General features: G+C 34.9%; 2 protein-coding genes across 2 annotated transcripts in view; both read left to right on the top strand.

Annotated features, from left to right (window-relative positions):
* Positions 1-2466, top strand: ndufa7 (NADH:ubiquinone oxidoreductase subunit A7). The gene is made up of 4 exons (XM_059341675.1): positions 1-106; positions 357-406; positions 1476-1613; positions 2311-2466. The coding sequence occupies exons 1-4, from the start codon at positions 56-58 to the stop codon at positions 2396-2398; spliced, it is 327 nt and encodes a 108-aa protein (XP_059197658.1). The 5' UTR covers positions 1-55; the 3' UTR covers positions 2399-2466.
* Positions 2446-18084, top strand: part of LOC131977203 (low-density lipoprotein receptor-like) — a 41554-nt gene continuing 25915 nt past the window's right edge. Inside the window, exons 1-6 of the mRNA XM_059340403.1 lie at positions 2446-2463; positions 4467-4599; positions 5742-5876; positions 11640-11900; positions 16213-16332; positions 17171-17296. Of these exons, the coding sequence (XP_059196386.1) occupies positions 2446-2463; positions 4467-4599; positions 5742-5876; positions 11640-11900; positions 16213-16332; positions 17171-17296 (793 nt within the window). The remainder of the gene's footprint in view (positions 2464-4466; positions 4600-5741; positions 5877-11639; positions 11901-16212; positions 16333-17170; positions 17297-18084) is intronic.

Genomic DNA, 18084 nt, shown 5'->3' with positions numbered 1-18084 from the left:
CGTTATTTGACGTCACAGAAGAAGAAGAAGTCTTGTGCCCTTCACAACAGCAAACATGGCGACTGCTACCAAAATCATCCAGAGGCTCCGGAATTATTTATCGGGGGTGAGAAACACAACCACTCAATTTATTAAACTTTATATCAGCACCTGCACGTAGGGTGACATAAATATTACTTTATGATTGGGAGGATTTATCGCTGGTACCCTTCTAACAGACTCATTTAACCGGCGGAAGATGCTAATTGTAGCTAACTAAGAGCCAGCTGGATGATAATAAGTTGCGTGAAATTAAAGCAGAAGGTGTGTTTTAATATGTTTTGCAGCAACTGTCAGTAATTCTGCTTTGTTTTCAGCAAAACCTGCAAGCCAAGCTGCAGCTGAGATACGAGGAGATCGCAAAGAGGTATGAAATATTATGCACTTTATGTGTTTTTTATGCACACTGTTCATTGCACCTTATTTGTTTCATAGCACCAACATTTTTATTTTTATACTGTATATTCATATTTATTCTGCACTGGAATTCTACTCCTTAATACATACTCCTTCTTTAGACACTTTATTTGTATTTTTACATTACATTTTATTGTATTTTTATATTTTATTGCTTGAAGTATGCCTAGGTTGTTCTTTTATTTAATTATTTAATTGTGTTGTCATTGTCTCTGTGTGTAATGCTGCTACTACACTGGAATTTCCCAGCTTGGGATAAATAAAGTATATCTATCTATCTATCTATCTATCTATCTATCTATCTATCTATCCATCTACCCATCTACCTATCTATCTATCTATCTATCTATCTATCTGAAAGACTTGGTGCAGCACCTGTGAAACATTTTATTTAAAAAAGTATCATGTAAAAACGACATTTTTATTAGATCATTAGGAACAGGTGCTAATTAAAAACAAAGACAGGAAATTAAATTGCACGGGCTTTTAAAAAAAATCTTATTCTGCTAGTTCCATTGCATTTTAATTTTTCATGGCTTTCGTTTGGAAAAGTACAGCAGGTTAGGTTGTAAGTCTAGTTGCATACAATATCTACATCATAAGGATAATCAGAGATTGGACATTTTTGCATGGAAATTTTTTTTTTTCTGCAGCTCTGAAACCTAAAAAATCCTGCCTCTAACTCTGCAACCCCTGGAATAACATGTCCACAGTTGCAATAAAAGCAGTTTGCAGAAAAAGTTGCTTGCTCTTTTAAATCAAACTTTTTTCTGTCTGGTCCAGGACTCCCTTGTCTCCCCTGACATTCTGAATCTTAATGAGAATATTACTGGTAAAATAAAAGTTAAAAAAAACAACATTCCTGGCCTGGCAGTCCTCACAATGGTGCAGAGTCTGTTTGCAAAGTGTTTGTGCTGCTAAAATGTATTTTATCGCTTGTGGACAGCTTTGAATGGAGCTTTTTTTCACAGCAGACATACAGGTACATAATCTTGTTTGTGATGTTTTTTTTCTGAAAGGACACAGCCACCACCCAAACTGGCCGTCGGCCCGAGCCACAAGTTTGCTGACAACTATTACTTCACGAGAGACGGACGCAGAGAGTCGGTACCCGCCACCGTCATCATGTCTTCTCAGAAAGCTCTCACCGCCGGCAGGTAAAACACCCAGTCAGCACCTTTCAGGTCACTACAGGACTAAAACCAAATAGGGACGATTACAGCTGTCAAATTAAACATCTTACATCAGATATATTAAGGTTTAAAGAAAGAATCTGAAGAAAACTAACATATGGTTACAGACTGAACTGGATATAAACAGGTTAAAGAACTGTATTTAATCTAATTTGCAATATATTTAACCCATTTAAAAAAAAAAGATATCTCTACATTTTAAACATTTAAATCCAACTATGGATGTGTATCAGACATTTCCTTATATCTATTTTTACTGTAAAATAGTCAACTTTTCATGTCAGAAAAACAGAAATCCTTTTTCAGCTTTGTGAGGGGCATTTTGTGGTGTCTTCTCCTTCTTTTTTTTTTTTTTTTTTCAACACAAACCACTGCACACACAAAAATTGCATAGTAGGTAAAAAATGCTAAAGGAAATCTAGTTGTAGTCTTGTGAATAGTGACCCTGAACGATTCACAGTCTTTGTAGAATCTCAGTGTGAGACTAGGCTGGGACTAAAAACTCTAAACTCTTGTCTTTAGATGTGAGCTGAGAGTCTTCCAGGAGTCTTTCCACATCTTTTCAAAGTCTTCTGGTGTATAGGTAGCATAACTGTTGATGAGATATTAGGTTTTGCAGTAAATCTTTAAGTTGTGTGTATTTCTCTGTGATCTCTTCTAGTGAAGTGGCTGAAGCCCCGAAGCCTGCGGTGACCCCCGGGGCCACGTACAAGGAGCCGTCCCTCTCCACAGACCAGCCCTACCTCTGAGCAGCAGGATCCTCCACCAGGTCCTGCTGCAGAGTTCTGACCACTGTATGTGTTGGTTGTATCCTGTACAATAGAAAGTGTGAATAAAATGTGTTCTATTTACCATTTCTGTGGTTATTGTGGTCATATGATGAACTGAACAAATATTTTAAATGATCAGTTTAAACTCTGTGAATATATTTGCCACTATGCTGCTACACTGCAAAAAAGCCAACTTGTATTTTTTGGCCTAAAACAGTGATTTAAGTTGGTAAAACTTGGAAATATAAATTATTGACATTTAGGGCAATAATGTAAGTTAACACAACAAAGGAAGCCAACCTCAAACCTCAAAACCTCAAAATGTGTTTGTGTGTGTGTGTGAAACATGTATCTGGAGGAGTGTGCGCGCTTACGCGCACATTTGTGTGTGTGTAACAAAAATCACATAAAGTTACGTGTGTGTGTGTGTGTAATTAAAATCACATAAAGTTACCTGTGTGTGTGTGCGTGTTTAAAGCATGTGTGTGTGTGTGTATCTGTAACTGTAATCACACCAAAGATCAAAGGCAATCAGCAGAATTAACTGGCACCTGTTAATGTCCCGGAACATTGACAGGCTGGAATTTCTGGCCTCGAACAGAAAGCATTTTTGGCAAAACCATAATACCTGTCATTGATCCGACTTCACTTTGAGCGTCCTGAGTTCTTCCTGAACGTCTACATATGTTTTTTGTGAAGAAAAATGAAAAAATAGCTTTGTTAGAGCGATCTAAAAAAACTGTTCCATCTCCCTTTTTCTGAAATCTTCCTGCGTTTTTAATATGGGAGCCAATGAGGCTGTTGGTGGTGTTGGTGGATCATCTGTGCGTCCTACGCCCAAACTATAACTCTGACAGCTTTACCAGAGGATTGTGAGGGAGAAGACTAATTTTCCTACGTTTCTATGTATAAATTATTTCTGTGGAGTGGAATTTGCGGCCTGGAGCGCAGTTTCCAAATTTATTTATTGACAATTTTTTCTCTCCCTCTACACTCTGGTGATGATGTCACACACTGTGACACGAACATTCCGTGCAATACACACCCATTATAATCTCAGAATTTCTCCAGAAATGATCATGGTCATTGAACAGGGATTGATAAAAAACTATATGACCTATCGAAACGTGGATTAATACACCGATACACAAGACTTGTGTCTACTGTTTAAAGTTTAAATGGAGTCTCTAGGTGAAATTATGCCGGAGAAGTAGACGTTTGAAAATCTCCAATTATTGTTCTTTTCTTTTAATTATCGCTCATTTTTTGTCGGCCGTCCCATTCATTTCAATGCAAAATTTTGGGCAGTTTTTCGCGACTTACGTCAAGAAAAATTCATATTCTGTAGAGAAAAGTAATAGCACACCGATCCCGATCAAACTGCACGTTTTGATATATAATTTGTCCTGCAACTCTTCAAGTTGTAGGACTAGTAGCGGGACGAAACTGCGTCCGGAAGAGGAAGAAGAAGAAATCCACAGTATAACAGTAGTGCAGCTTCCATTCACTGCTTACCAGTGGCGGTTCTACACAGGGGCCTCCAGGGGCCACTGCCCCTGTGAAGAAGCCCTTGGCCCCTGCTGTGGCCCCTGTGTCAAATTAATTAAAAAAAAGATCAATTTATAACGATGAACGACGGAACAATTCTTACCTATTTTTTGTTCAAACAATATCTCAATGTACACAAAAGGAACCCATAATGTGTACATTGTATAATAGTTTAATTGTGCAATAAAAGCTAAATATAAAGATAATTCTCACTATACTGCACTTTCAAAATAAAAAAAAAGTAATTGTGCACAAAAATGAGAAATGTCACTGTCGTACAAAAATAACTGTTAGTGTTGGTAAGTCTCATTTCTTCAATCAATGTAAGTCTTCCAAATATGAGACTTTTAGCTAAAATAAAGGTTTTGAATGCTTAAATATCATTTTGACAATTTTTAATGTGCCCCTCTGATTAAACACTGGCCCCTCCTTGGCCCCCACAGTAAAACTGGTCTAGAACCGCCACTGCTGCTGACTGAAACAGTCTGTTCACTGCCAGACGGACTACAGGCAGCAACGATTGCGTCATATTTCCGCGCCACGTGCGCTGCAGTTGTGGAGGACATCGAGCATGGGACACCTTGGAGCTTTATTCCTGCTGCTGGTTCCTCTCACCTGCTGTCAGATTTGGGGTAAGAAGCAGAATGGACCGTGCATTAATGTGACTCTGAACTGCTGCTTGTATTAAAGATTATTTTTTAAATGGAGCGACGAACTGAGAGTTTCCAGCCGAGCAGAGCTGCTGCCGGCTGGATGAAGTCTGTTTACAATGACAAGTCCAGTCGACTTGAAGTGATAATGTCATTTTTCAGTATATAATATTACAGCAAGCCAGTCTCAACACTTCTACAGATGATTTCATATTAGGTGTAAAATATATACATGTGTTAATAAAGCTAGAAAGATGAAAGAAGGAGCATCCCCATGTTATCTGACCACGTATTTGCAGTGCAAATGCATGATGTGCATTTGCATACGTATATGGGTTTATAATAAAAACATATGCATATCTAAATTAAATATGAAATAAAAAATTACAGCCACTGTAGGTGAATTTGCAAGTGTTATTGTAGCTTTGGAGGCCAAATTAGTCTGAATTTGATCATTAACTCTGAGAGAAATGATTAAAATGACAATAAGCAGGTAAAGTAAAAAGAAAAGTGCAGTGTAAAAATGCACAAAATTATGTCCTGCAATTAATGTTGGTCTGCTGTTCTTACACTGAAAAAAAAAAGAAATCACGTAAGTGGGTATTTTTTATTTGCTTCAAACGTTTTGTATTCCTATTTATACTGTTAAACATGCATTTGAGCATAACATATGTTAAGTTACTGCACAGTAAACATATTTAAAATTGCAGTTTCATCATATCTGTTTAAGTGCACGCTCCTATATGTCAGTAGTTCTCAACCTTTTTGAGTCGCGACCCCCAATTTAACATGCATGTTGTCCGTGACCCCCGCTCACTGAACACAATCTCACACGCACAGTTCAGATCACCCAAAAAAGAAACAAAATGACCAAAAAAGACACAAATTGACCACAAAATGATCAAAAAAGACACAAAATGACCAAAAAAAGACACAAAATGACACAAAAAAAGACACAAAATGACACAAAAAAAGACACAAAATGACCAAAAAAAGACACAGATTGACCACAAAATGATCAAAAAAAAGACATAAAATGACCTAAAAAGACATCTATCTATCTATCTATCTATCTATCTATCTATCTATCTATCTATCTATCTATCTATCTATCCATCTATCAGGTGCTGCAGGTCACTCTCTGCCCTCCTGCAGTGATCAGCAGGAGTTCAGGTGCAGCGATGGTTCTTGTATCTCCAGACTGAATGTTTGTGACGGACACAAAGACTGTGAGGACGGATCAGATGAACAACACTGTGGTGAGCTCTTTTTTTTTTACTTGGCAGCATAAAACAAACAAAGGGAGATAATCTACAACCCCAATTCCAAAGAAGATGGGTTGTATGTAAAAAAAACAAAGAAAAAAACAGTTTGAACAAGAACGGTTTAGGGTTTAGAGGAAATGGAGAGCAGAAAACCTTTTTAACCAAAGCTTATAACAGCTTATAACAGGAGAACTATAAAGCCAAAATACATTTGGGTAACACTTTACAATAACCATCATTTATAAATGATAAACAGATAGTTTATTAATGTTTAATCATCATTTATAAACCGTATATAGGCCATTTAGAATGGTAAATATATCATTTATTAATGTTTAACTAACTACATCACTTATAAATGACACATAGATGGTTTATTAATGTAAGTTTATAGTTACTTTACCATTAAAAAACAATTTAATTGTAATTAATAGTTCATTAATAGCTTTAGTTGCACTCATTTTAACATTTCAAACACCATATTAAGTATGTTAATTATTTTGAAATGATTCATATACCTTTAAGAAATTGGTTGAAAACATTTAAAGATTAAATTTGTGTAGCACTTTGAAAATGGTTAATAATTGGTTTATAAGCCATCTATAAACACTACTTAGTTGGTTATTGTAAAGTGTTTCCTACATGTGTGATGCTTCATTGAAAGGTAATTTGTGGCTAAAACACAACTGGAACTCAGTTAAAAAAACTGTTTTTTTGCTGTAACTCTACCTTTAACTCTGGAGGGCAGGTGGTGTGAATTATATTGTTTTTGGACACATTCTGTTTAATTTACACAATGTCCCAACTTCTTAGGAATCTGAGTTTTAGCAATTTGAGACGAGGAAAAGCAAGTTTACTCAGCAGATTTCAAGTTCCCTGGGAATCTGTTGCAGATATGTCGTGCATAAAAAACTGCATGCTGCTCCTCCACTCTTAGAAATAAGAAATAACATGGATGGGGCTGATTGTTTTGACAAAAAAAGGGCAACAACTGATATTAAATATGACACCAAGAAGCCAGACAGTGTGGCTTAGAAGTCCTCTGGAAATCTTTAAACAGTTGAATTTATTGTAGTTTTGAAAACTGCTTGGATTTTGAATGAAATGCTTCAAATGTAGTTAATATAGGACACCAAGTCTACTTCAAAAACTATTTTCGGTAACGCTTTATATTAAGGTCCTTGTAATAACCATTAATTAACAAGTAATAAGGCCCTTGTAAGTCCTTACAAGATGCTTATTAACATTATTGTGTGTTTATAAGCTTATATAAGTGTTAATAATGGCATTACAAACACCCATGACCCACCCATTATGTCTTTGCCATGCCTTTATTAATCTTATTTTGTTTGCTTATTGATATTAAAATATACTTTATTGCTCATCTATTATAAGTTAACTATAAGTTAACTATGCTTTTTGCAACTACCGGATCTAAAGCGAGAACAATGCCTTATTACTTGTTAATTAATGGTTATTAAGGACCTTATTATAAAGCGTTACCCTATTTTTAAACTTATTTAGAAACATGAAACTTTGTTGCCATTTCATTTGTAGAATGCTGTAATGAATTATAATGCAATAACATGTCATTTAATTTGATGAGTGCACACTATATAATATGTTATATACCACAGCTGTAAAGTGCTTGAAAATGCTTGAAAAATGCTTGATTTTGACTTTGAAGACTGCAGCATTTTGAAGATTTCACTGCAGAATTGATAGACATTAATTAAAACAAACACAATGCCACAATGAGTCCACTCTGGCTGATAGATCACAATAGATCAGCGGTTCCCAAACTTTTTCAGCCGTGCACAGGTTGGAAAAATGATACAAGAACAAGAAGATAACTTCTTCTACGCTTCATTATAAGATCAAAAACAACCAAAAGTAGATGCAAAAATGACCAAAGATGACACAAAATTATCAAAATAGACACAAATTGACCAAAAATACATGTAAAAATGACCAAACAACCAAAAAATAGATGCAAAAATGACCAAAGATGACACAAAATTATCAAAATAGACACAAATTGACCAAAAATACATGTAAAAATGACCAAACAACCAAAAAATAGATGCAAAAATGACCAAAGATGACACAAAATTATCAAAATAGACACAAATTGACCAAAAATACGTGTAAAAATGACCAAACAACCAAAAAATAGATGCAAAAATGACCAAAGATGACACAAAATTATCAAAATAGACACAAATTGACCAAATATACATCTAAAAATTACCAAACAACCAAAAAATAGATGCAAAAATGACCAAAGATGACACAAATTTATCAAAATAGATACAAATTGACCAAAAATACATGTAAAAATTACCAAACAACCAAAAAATAGATGCAAAAATGACCAAAGATGACACAAAATTATCAAAATAGACACAAATTGACCAAAAATACATGTAAAAATGACCAAACAACCAAAAAATAGATGCAAAAATGACCAAAGATGACACAATATTATCAAAATAGACACAAATTGACCAAAAATACATGTAAAAATGACCAAACAACCAAAAAATAGATGCAAAAATGACCAAAGATGACACAAAATTATCAAAATAGACACAAATTGACCAAAAATACATGTAAAAATTACCAAACAACCAAAAAATAGATGCAAAGATGACACAAAATTATCAAAATAGACACAAATTGACCAAAAATACATGTAAAAATGACCAAACAACCAAAAAATAGATGCAAAAATGACCAAAATAGATGCAAAAATGAACAATAAATGACACAAAATTGAATAGCCTGTATTTATCAATTAATTAATAACACGTCTTTATTGTGTGGGGGGGAAAAAATGTAATTGTGTTATTATCAGACCGCCATTACATCAAGCTCTATCACTGACAATAATAGTGTCAAAGTCTATCAGATAATCTCTGTGTCCTTTACCTGCTGCAGCTGTTTTACTAAATGTACAGCAGTGAGTGATGCCGTTTCAGCTGATTATAATCGTCTATCGTCTCATTTCTTGCACTGTGTGGGAAAATACCGGAGCAGATTTTTGGCTCATAATCCTGTTGCAGTAATTAGAGACTCTGATATTGAATTCCGGAGGTATTTTGTGTTCAGCATGAAGCAAAAGCAGCATAATGTTTCCACAGAAAACCTCTGAAAGAGAAAGTTTTCTGAAAGGATTAAATGTTGTTGCAGTAAACATAAAGCCTGTAGATGTGAGGAATGAATATCAGCAGTGTTGTTTGGAGACTTTAGACCTGGAAGTCGCTGGTTTGAACGCCAGCCAGGAAAATGTAGGAACAAGATTAACTTTCTTCCCCTCAGAAGTGCAGCAGACTGAGATTTTACTGGAAAAATACAGGAAAATGTGCAACACAATGCAATAAAAATTTGTTTTTTAGAGCAAAACTGCACAAATTTTGCATTTCAAGTAAAATAAATTAGTGATTAAAATTATTTGATTGCAGCTCAAAGAGTTTTTTTCTTGCAGTTGAGCTGAATCTGGTGTAGGCTGAAAGATGTAAGAGCCGTCTCTATTGATCGGTTCTGATCAGAGTGATAGATTCAGTGGAGGAAGAAGTATTCAGATCCTTTACTTAAGTAAAAGTTTTAATACAACACTGTGAAATTACTCCTACAAGTAAAAGTCCTGCATTCATTTTACTGACTTAAAAGCATCAAAACATTCTTAAAGAATCAAAAGTAAAAGTCCTCATTATGCAGAATGGACCCACTTATATGTTCCAAAAATTAGATTACTTGTGTTAATGCATTTATGTAAGCAGCATTTTAATGTGAACAGTAAACAGGGGTCATGTTAACTACACTACTGGTCAAAAGTTTTAGAACACACCAACTTTTCCAGAATTTAATTGAAAATGATGCAGTTTAATGTCTCAGTGTACTCTGAAATGAATGCACATTTGCAACATTTAAAATTCTTTATTGAGCATGATAGTGTTTTGAAAGTAGAAAAAAGATTCAAAATCACATTTTATGTTGGACTAAAGGACTAAAAAAAGACACAAAATGACCAAAAAAAGACACAAAATGACAAAAAAAGAGACAAAATGACAAAAAATGACTTAAAAAAGATACAAAATGACAAAAAATGACTTAAAAAAGACACAAAATGACAAAAAAAAGACACAAAAAGACTCCATAGAGTTAAGTTGTTAACCCATTTCTTGTTCCCTGAAAAAGGCCTACTTGTATAATTCTGAAATGTACATTATTTTCCAGTTTTGGTTAAGCTTACCTTTTTTTATTTACCTCTGGCAGTTCACCACTTACCTTTGGACCCTTTCAAGCTGTTCATTTGACTTGAACTGCTTGAATTTCAATAAAAAACTGGAAAAATTGGGGTGTTCTAAAACTTTTGACCGGTAGTGTACTTAGTTTACTGTTTTGAGGTTTAATTAAAAAAATAAATGCATAATCATTTTAAATATATCATATTTTTCATGTTAAATCTCGACCTGAAAAGAAACTAAAGCTGTCAGCTAAATGTAGAGGAGTAAAAGGTTCAATATTTGCCTGAAAATGTAGTGAAGTAGAAGTATAAAATTTCATGAATTGGAAATACTCAAGTAAAGTACAAGTACCTTAAATTTGTACTTAAGTACAGTACTTGAGTAAATGTACTTAGATTCAACAGCAACAATGCTTGATCTGCAAAAATACTAATTACTAATATGTATACAACGATGCTCTTAAGCTGTTTATATTTATTGTGTGTAATATTTCTGAGGCTTCAAAGTATGCTTAGTATTATTGATTGTGAAAGTTTCTTCCACTTTTTTATCAGTTTATATTTGCAGGATTGACAAGATAGTCTAGTTTCACTCTCACTTCACATACATTGATGACATATTTGCTTATATACCTCACCTGTATATTTGGGTATATATATAATATATATAATATTAGTATTCCTCATAGAATTTTTCCATTTAATGGATGTTTTCGCATGTTTTTATTATTTTGAAACACAGTTTTTTGCTTCTCTGGAGCTATATGATCTTGTTGAGTGTCATTTGAAGCTAATTGATTATTTTGCATGTTGTTGGTTGCAGGCTTTATTCAAACTGAACATGTGAATGGATGTGATAAAGAGCTGCATTTCTTATTAACAAATTGAGCCATCACACAGCTGCTTCTGATGAAAACTTGTATTGTATAACAAATCTATAATTTATTAGCCTGTCTGCAGAGATTCTTTGCAGCCAAACATTTTTTTTCTTCACGTCCTTTCTTTAATTTCTGCAGCTGCGTTTGCTCTGATGTCTTGTAATATTTCATTTTTGATGATTTCTTGAGTTGCTCTGAAACGGCCTTTTGTGGTTTATTAAAAACTGAACCACTTACCATTAATCAGACACAAAGATGTGGGAAATTGATGTTTCTGTTAACGTTGGTGGTCTGAAAAAAATCAAAACACTTTTGTTGAAGTCATTGAGGTTAAACTTGTAGTGAAGCCTTTGAAGATTCTGCACAGACTTAACCCATTGAAGCCTGGAAAGCGTTTACGTTGTTTTTTAGTATTTGTATAAGCTCTCAAATACTTTTTGACTTTCATTTCTATCTGCTACAGAGGCTGAAAAATCTATTATTTAGTAGAAGCGTTGACACTTCTGTTGAATTTCCAGAAAAACTTCAGGTTTTAGGGGCTGATTTTAAAATCGCCCAGAGGTTTTACAGGAAGTTTTAGGTGTCAATGTGTTAATGACTGATTTAATGTGTGACTCTCACTGTTTACAGGTCACCTGTCATGTCAGAACGATGAGTTTTCCTGCCGGAGTAGACGGTGCATATCGATACGTTTCTGTTGCAACGGCGTGGACGACTGTGGGGACGGGAGCGACGAGGCTCCGGACGTGTGCGGTTCGTCTCCGTCTGTTCAGACTTCCTCCAAGTGTTCCTCGTCTGAGTTTGAGTGTGGAGACGGCGAGTGTATCCGCCAGAGCTGGAGGTGTGACCACTCACAGGAATGCTCCGACGGCAGCGACGAGGAGAACTGTGGTGAGTGATGCAGCTTCATGTCATCAAGGGAATTAGTGGAATAAAAACGTGAGCACAGTAAGGCCCCGTTTACATGATGACGGTCTGAAGAGAAGACACAAAAGTGGCGTCACGTCTTCACTTTTTATTCCTCGTTTAGACGAGCGTCACAAAGCCAAATGTCAGGTTTGTCGGGTTCTCCTAGTTCTGTGTGGAGAAACTTCACTCGCCTGAATCAACCTCAACCAAAACTGCCCTACAAAGCCTAACTGCAGTAACTACATTTTTGGTCGAAATTGAGTTATAACTAAAAATGAACTCCTTTATGTCTGTTTTATCTTGTGACAAAGTTTTAGATTTCAATTTTGTAAGTAATTGCACTTTCCAAGGTGTGTTTTGGATATATTTACGCATTTTAATATAAAACAAAAGCAGTGTAACCTTGTATTTCTTCATTGTGTTGAATAGTGAAGACAAGAATATTAGAAATTATAATTTTATTTGATAGGGAAATTATTATCTACATAGTAATTAAGTAAAAAAGTGAGATAAAATTATATTAAGACTAAAATGTAACATTACTTTATAATATTAAGTCTAAAATACACAAATATTTGAATAGAGAATACACTTTTAAATACACTTATAACAAAATAAATGTTTAAATGTTTATTCACTGAAAACAAAATATAAAAGCTAAAAGCACTCTTTTTTTGCATTACTATTAGTACCTTTAACAGCAAAACCAGAGTGCACTTACTACATGTTTGGGGTCAAAGGTCAAATTAATCATCATGATTTTTGAGCATAAAAATGACATCATCAATACATAGAAATAAGTGTCATATCACTGACCTACCTATAACTAATTTGGCTGGCCAGTTAAAAAACGTTAAAAAACTTTAAAAGCGTTTTTCTCAGTTCTACCCTTGGTGTAGTTACTGCAGTTAGACTTTGTAGGGCAGAAAACCTCTCAGATAAACTGTAACACACCAAGAGCCAGGTCTTCACCGTCCAACACTAAAGGCAGGGCTATATTAAGAAAAGTTGGGTGAACTCAAAATTTCAAGGCAACAAACTTCGATAAAATTTTAAGTTGGACAATTAAACTGAATATTTTAAGTTTTGTTTTTGAGTTTGCTCAACTCTGAATTCAGATTTTTGTCAACTCAACTGTAAGTTGGACTAACTTATAATTTTACCTTGTAATAACTTTTAATCCTTACTTCTGCTAACTTCTGCAATGTGCTGAATTGGCACGATTGTAACGCCGCTATGAAATGTCAGCTAATGTTGCGACCACAATTTTGAGTTAGCATTGATACGCTAATGGCTACTCTTGTAGCTGTAACAAGCAGCGCCGCTAGCATCAGTTAGCCGCTAGCATCAGTTAGCCGCTAGCTTTCGCTAATGACCAAATTTCCCAACAAAGAAATAAGAGTTATCAGAACTATTGTCCCTTGTTGTGAACCCCAACTTAAAGATATAAGTAACAACAACTCACCAACTTGTTTTTGAGCAGACAACTGGCTTCCTTTGTTGTGCTAACTTACATTATTGCCCTAAATGTCAATAATTTATATTTCCAAGTTTTACCAACTTAAATCACTGTTTTAGGCCAAAAAACACAAGTTGGCTTTTTTGCAGTGCATGTTGTACTTGATGTTCTATAAACTAGCCAGCAGGGGGCAGTACAGCACTGATCCATGTGCTGCAGCAGGAGACTCAGATCTTCAGGTTTCTCTTTGTTTACATGTGTAACAGGCTCCGTTAGTCAGTTGTAGCCTCTCTGAGGACAGAATGAAGTACATAAACATTTCTGAACTTGGACTGAGTCATAAAACTCCTCTGGGTGCAGAAATAGTTGCTCTTGAACACAGTGTAGCAGGTAGCATAGCAGCCTTAGCTTGCAGGGTGCTGGAGCTGACATAGTTAAACAACAAAACATATTGATATGTAATGTTTGTGATAAACCAGTTAGAATAATGAAACAATGCAAAATAATTCTGTTGCTGCAGCTTCTCCAAGCTGATGAGTTGCTTGTTTTTCTGTTTTGCATCATTGTAAAACTGATTATTCTCATGTTTTGGACTGTTGGTCAGACAAAACAAGGCATTTGATGAACAGAAATAATAACATTTTTTATTGTCCACTCATGCAGAAATGTATCTTTTAAACAGTTCCTCTGCCAGAGAGACATGAGATAAAACTCTTAATGAGAAATAAGTGAATCAAACAGTTGGGATCAAATATTAACCGCTGAATAGACGCCATAAAAACAGCAGGAGTCAATAAAATGCGATAATCTTATTTATTTAGTAAGATGAAAGAGGATGGAATATAATGTTTTGTTGTTGTTGTTGATTAAAAAAATCAACAAATGCCCTATACCGTCTTAATACTGTCAAGTTATTTAAACTTTAATTAAATAAATGTAATTAAAGTGTAGCTCAGGTTCAGCCACTGACATGTCACTCTTTTTTCATGACATTTTTTTTTTTATGTGAATATTTTTATTGGGTTTTATAATACATACAGCACAAGAACATCCATGAACTCAAACACATCCAGAAACTCAAATGTATTGTGCGCACACCATAAAATCAATAAGAAATAATAATAATAAAAATAAACATGATTAGAATGTCCCAAATATATTAGCGTTAATGACAATAAGAAAAATAAACAGACATTCTGACACAAAGAAAAGCAATAATGGTAAAACTTCACAAATGATGCAAATCAGCTATACAAAACCGACAGAGGTGAACAGAGAAGCAAAAACAAAAAACAGTAAAATAAATAAGTAAATAAATAAATTCACAGGGCCCTTGAAATCATTTAGTCTTTTTTCATGACATTTATGGGTTCATTGAAAATATTAGAAAATAATCTAAATTAAGTTTCAGTGCATTACAGCTTTGTTTTACACTGTAACTGTAAAACATCTTTAAACAATCTGTGCTCTTGTGATTTAGTGATTTTATGAGGCACTTTAAAGACGTGTATATTGTGCCAACTGGTTTATTTAATTAATTTCTCATCCCTGGTGTCAGTTCAAACTCTGGCAGCGTATCGAAACATGAATCATGTGAAAACAAACAGCATCCTGTTAGCAAACTTGCTCGTGGCTAACCACAAAATGTTCAGACAAATGTTTTCGGTTTGTTTGGAGATTGTTTTCTGCAGCGTGAACATGAATAGTGTCTTCTGTTATGCACACAATATTTTTACTTTGAATGTTTTCTCTAATTGGAAACAACATCTGATACTTTTGTCAGGGAGGTTTTTGCTTTAATCTAGTTGAGTTCATTGACATAATTTGCAAAGGAATTTAAAGGAGAATTGCCTTAAAACACTCAACTCAACTTTATTTGTAAAGCACTTTAAAACAACCAGAGCCGCAACAAAGTGCTGTACATAAACAAACAGAACAAGAGACAAAAAAATAAATAAAACAGGAAATAAACACTAAAATAAATAGATTCATTGCTTTTTAAAAGACAATTTAAAAAACAATAAATAAAAGCAAACCATAAAACACTAAAAACAAGAGCAGAGTCTCATGCGTGGTTAAAAGCCAAGGAATAAAAATAGGTTTTAAGATGACTGGTGCACTCCAGAGGCTTAACAAGTAATTTATTACAAGATATACTGTAGTTGTAACACTGTAATATACACAAGTTGAGCTTCATCCACCATTACAAATAAAAGGAGATCTGCCATTTGATCAGTGGTGACATTCTTTGAATCAATTGCATATCAAATGTGCATTTGTCGACATATAATAGAATTACAATAAAATCTGTCTATTTCTAACCCCTTTTATCAAGTGCGCTCCTAAAATCCAAACACTTCCTGGTAAGGCGTTATAAAAAACAGCTTAAACAATAAGTATCCTGGCTAAAACAATGCTCCATACATGAGCAAGTTTCACATTTATTAGCTCAATAGTGTGGAGCAAACAGTGCAATATATTTATTTTATATGCAGTAACTCCAATTATGTGCCTGTAAATATCCCAAACCTGTTGCTCCCCCCTTCTTCTTCTTCTTGTGCTTTTTTAGGTGGAAAATAGCAATCTGCTCGAACCTGGCACAATGCATATTCTCTTGTTGTACAAGATTAATGTTTTATTGTGCGCTGTCCCTGTTTCGAAATAAATAAATTACAAATTACAAATAGGTTTTCTCATTTTTTTTCACTCTGTTTAAATTATTATGAGAGCTGCTCTTTTTAATTCTGCTGTAGTTCTGTGCAATGGCAGATAAAAGGATTCTATTCTCTTCCTTGTATGGAACCACTGATGCTGATGTAACATTTGCTTCTGCAGATCAGAACGAGTGTGAGGTCAATAATGGCGGCTGCTCTCATGTGTGTGTGGACCAGCTGATGGGTTTCCACTGCGACTGCCCCGACAACATGAAGCTGGTCGGGGACAGCTACTGTGAAGGTGAGTGAAGATAAAGTTAATGTTACATCACCAGTTATGGAGGTTTGTCCTGAAGCCATCGCACTAAACGCTCATTTCTGCTGTGAAGTAATGAGAACTGGACTTCCACCAACACCATTTTATTTTTCCAACTCTATCTTTATTTATTTTCAGACATAATAACACATACATATAACTACTGGGACTCCGAACATATGCCCCAAACCATGTAAAACACAAATAGTAAATAAAAAAAATTACAAACAAAAGAAGGAAACTTAAATACTCAATAAAAAGAAAAAAATTTAATTAAATTAAATAAAAAAAACGACACGATACTACATAAGTAAATAAATAATAAAATAATAAATAATAGAAATAAGAGTACAGATGGGGGAGAATAAATACAAAACCAACCATACACTGCATATAAATGTATAAACACGTAAATTAGAAAGTGGTCAGTCAACACCAGACAAACATTTTTCCAAAATGGGCTGCAGAGGGCGACTTATGGGTCATAATAATAATAATAATACATTTAATTTATGGGCGCCTTTCATGTCACCCAAGGTCACCTTACAAAGTCTAAAATCATAAACATCTTTAAAAACAAGACAACATGGTAAAAACATCACGACATGGTAAAAACAAGACAATATGATATCATCCCCAGGTGTTTCCACCAAACCTGACAAGTCTTTATTCGAAAGAACATTTCTAAAGGGGCCTCAGATGTTATCAAAAATATGTTGTTTACCCTTGATTGCATATGTGATCTCTTCCACCAACACCATTTTTAACACATTCCTACTCTGCGTCCTCTGAACTCCATTTCAAGCGTTTATTCTTTATCTAGAGGTGGACTCGTGTCTGGAGAGAGACGTGTGTGACCAGCTGTGTTCTCACAGGAACGGCAGCTTCGCCTGCGACTGCCACCAGGACTACCTGATGGATCCGTCCAGCGGAGAGTGCAGGGCCAAAGGTGAGAAACTAATCATCAGAGCACCTGGGGCTGTGGGAACTTAACTGTAGTTCTATAAAAACGTCCGGAGACTTCAAACTTTTACTGAACAAATGCGCAGTAATACAGAGGAAAACAATGAACGGCAAAACACTACTGAAAATATCGTTGTTGTTGTTTTTACTGACTTCTTCTCCTCAACCAACACTTCTTCTTGACCTTTGACTCTAGAGTAGAACGCTACTGCCACCTTGTGGTCTGTATGAGTCACTGTACACAGTATTTTAACTTGCGTAAACAGAAATGAAATGAATGACTCCTTGTAAATATTTTATCTTTTTTAACCTTTTTAACTAAATGTATTACATATTAATTACTCATTAATTAACTATTAAATGAATAACTATATCAATGAAATAAAGATATAACAGGGGCCTCTTGGATCAACACTGTAGCTGTATCCCAAAGTCAAGGATCCTTCCTTGGTAGGATCCTTCCTTTGGAGTCGGGTCCTCTGGAGGCCAGAGTCCTTCCTTTCACTGGTGTAACACACAAATAGAACAGCCTTCAGAGTGTGCAGCTGTGCGTCATTGCGTAATTGGACGCCCTGCTTAAATTCAGCGCCGCAATTTCACAACCAGTTCACGACATGGATGTTTCTTTGGCATCAGCACTCTGACACATATTTGTGTCATATCCCGTGGCTATTCCAACATACAAAGTGATTATGTACATTCACTGAGTGAATATTTAGAAAATAAAACATATTTCTCGCTAGAAATGTGATCAAAATCCATTTTTATGCAGAA

Source organism: Centropristis striata, chromosome 9, assembly GCF_030273125.1.
Source record: "Centropristis striata isolate RG_2023a ecotype Rhode Island chromosome 9, C.striata_1.0, whole genome shotgun sequence".
In the NCBI taxonomy this organism is placed as follows: domain Eukaryota; kingdom Metazoa; phylum Chordata; class Actinopteri; order Perciformes; family Serranidae; genus Centropristis; species Centropristis striata.
Note: the sequence above shows the minus strand (reverse complement) of the source record. Positions and strands in the feature narration are given on the sequence as shown.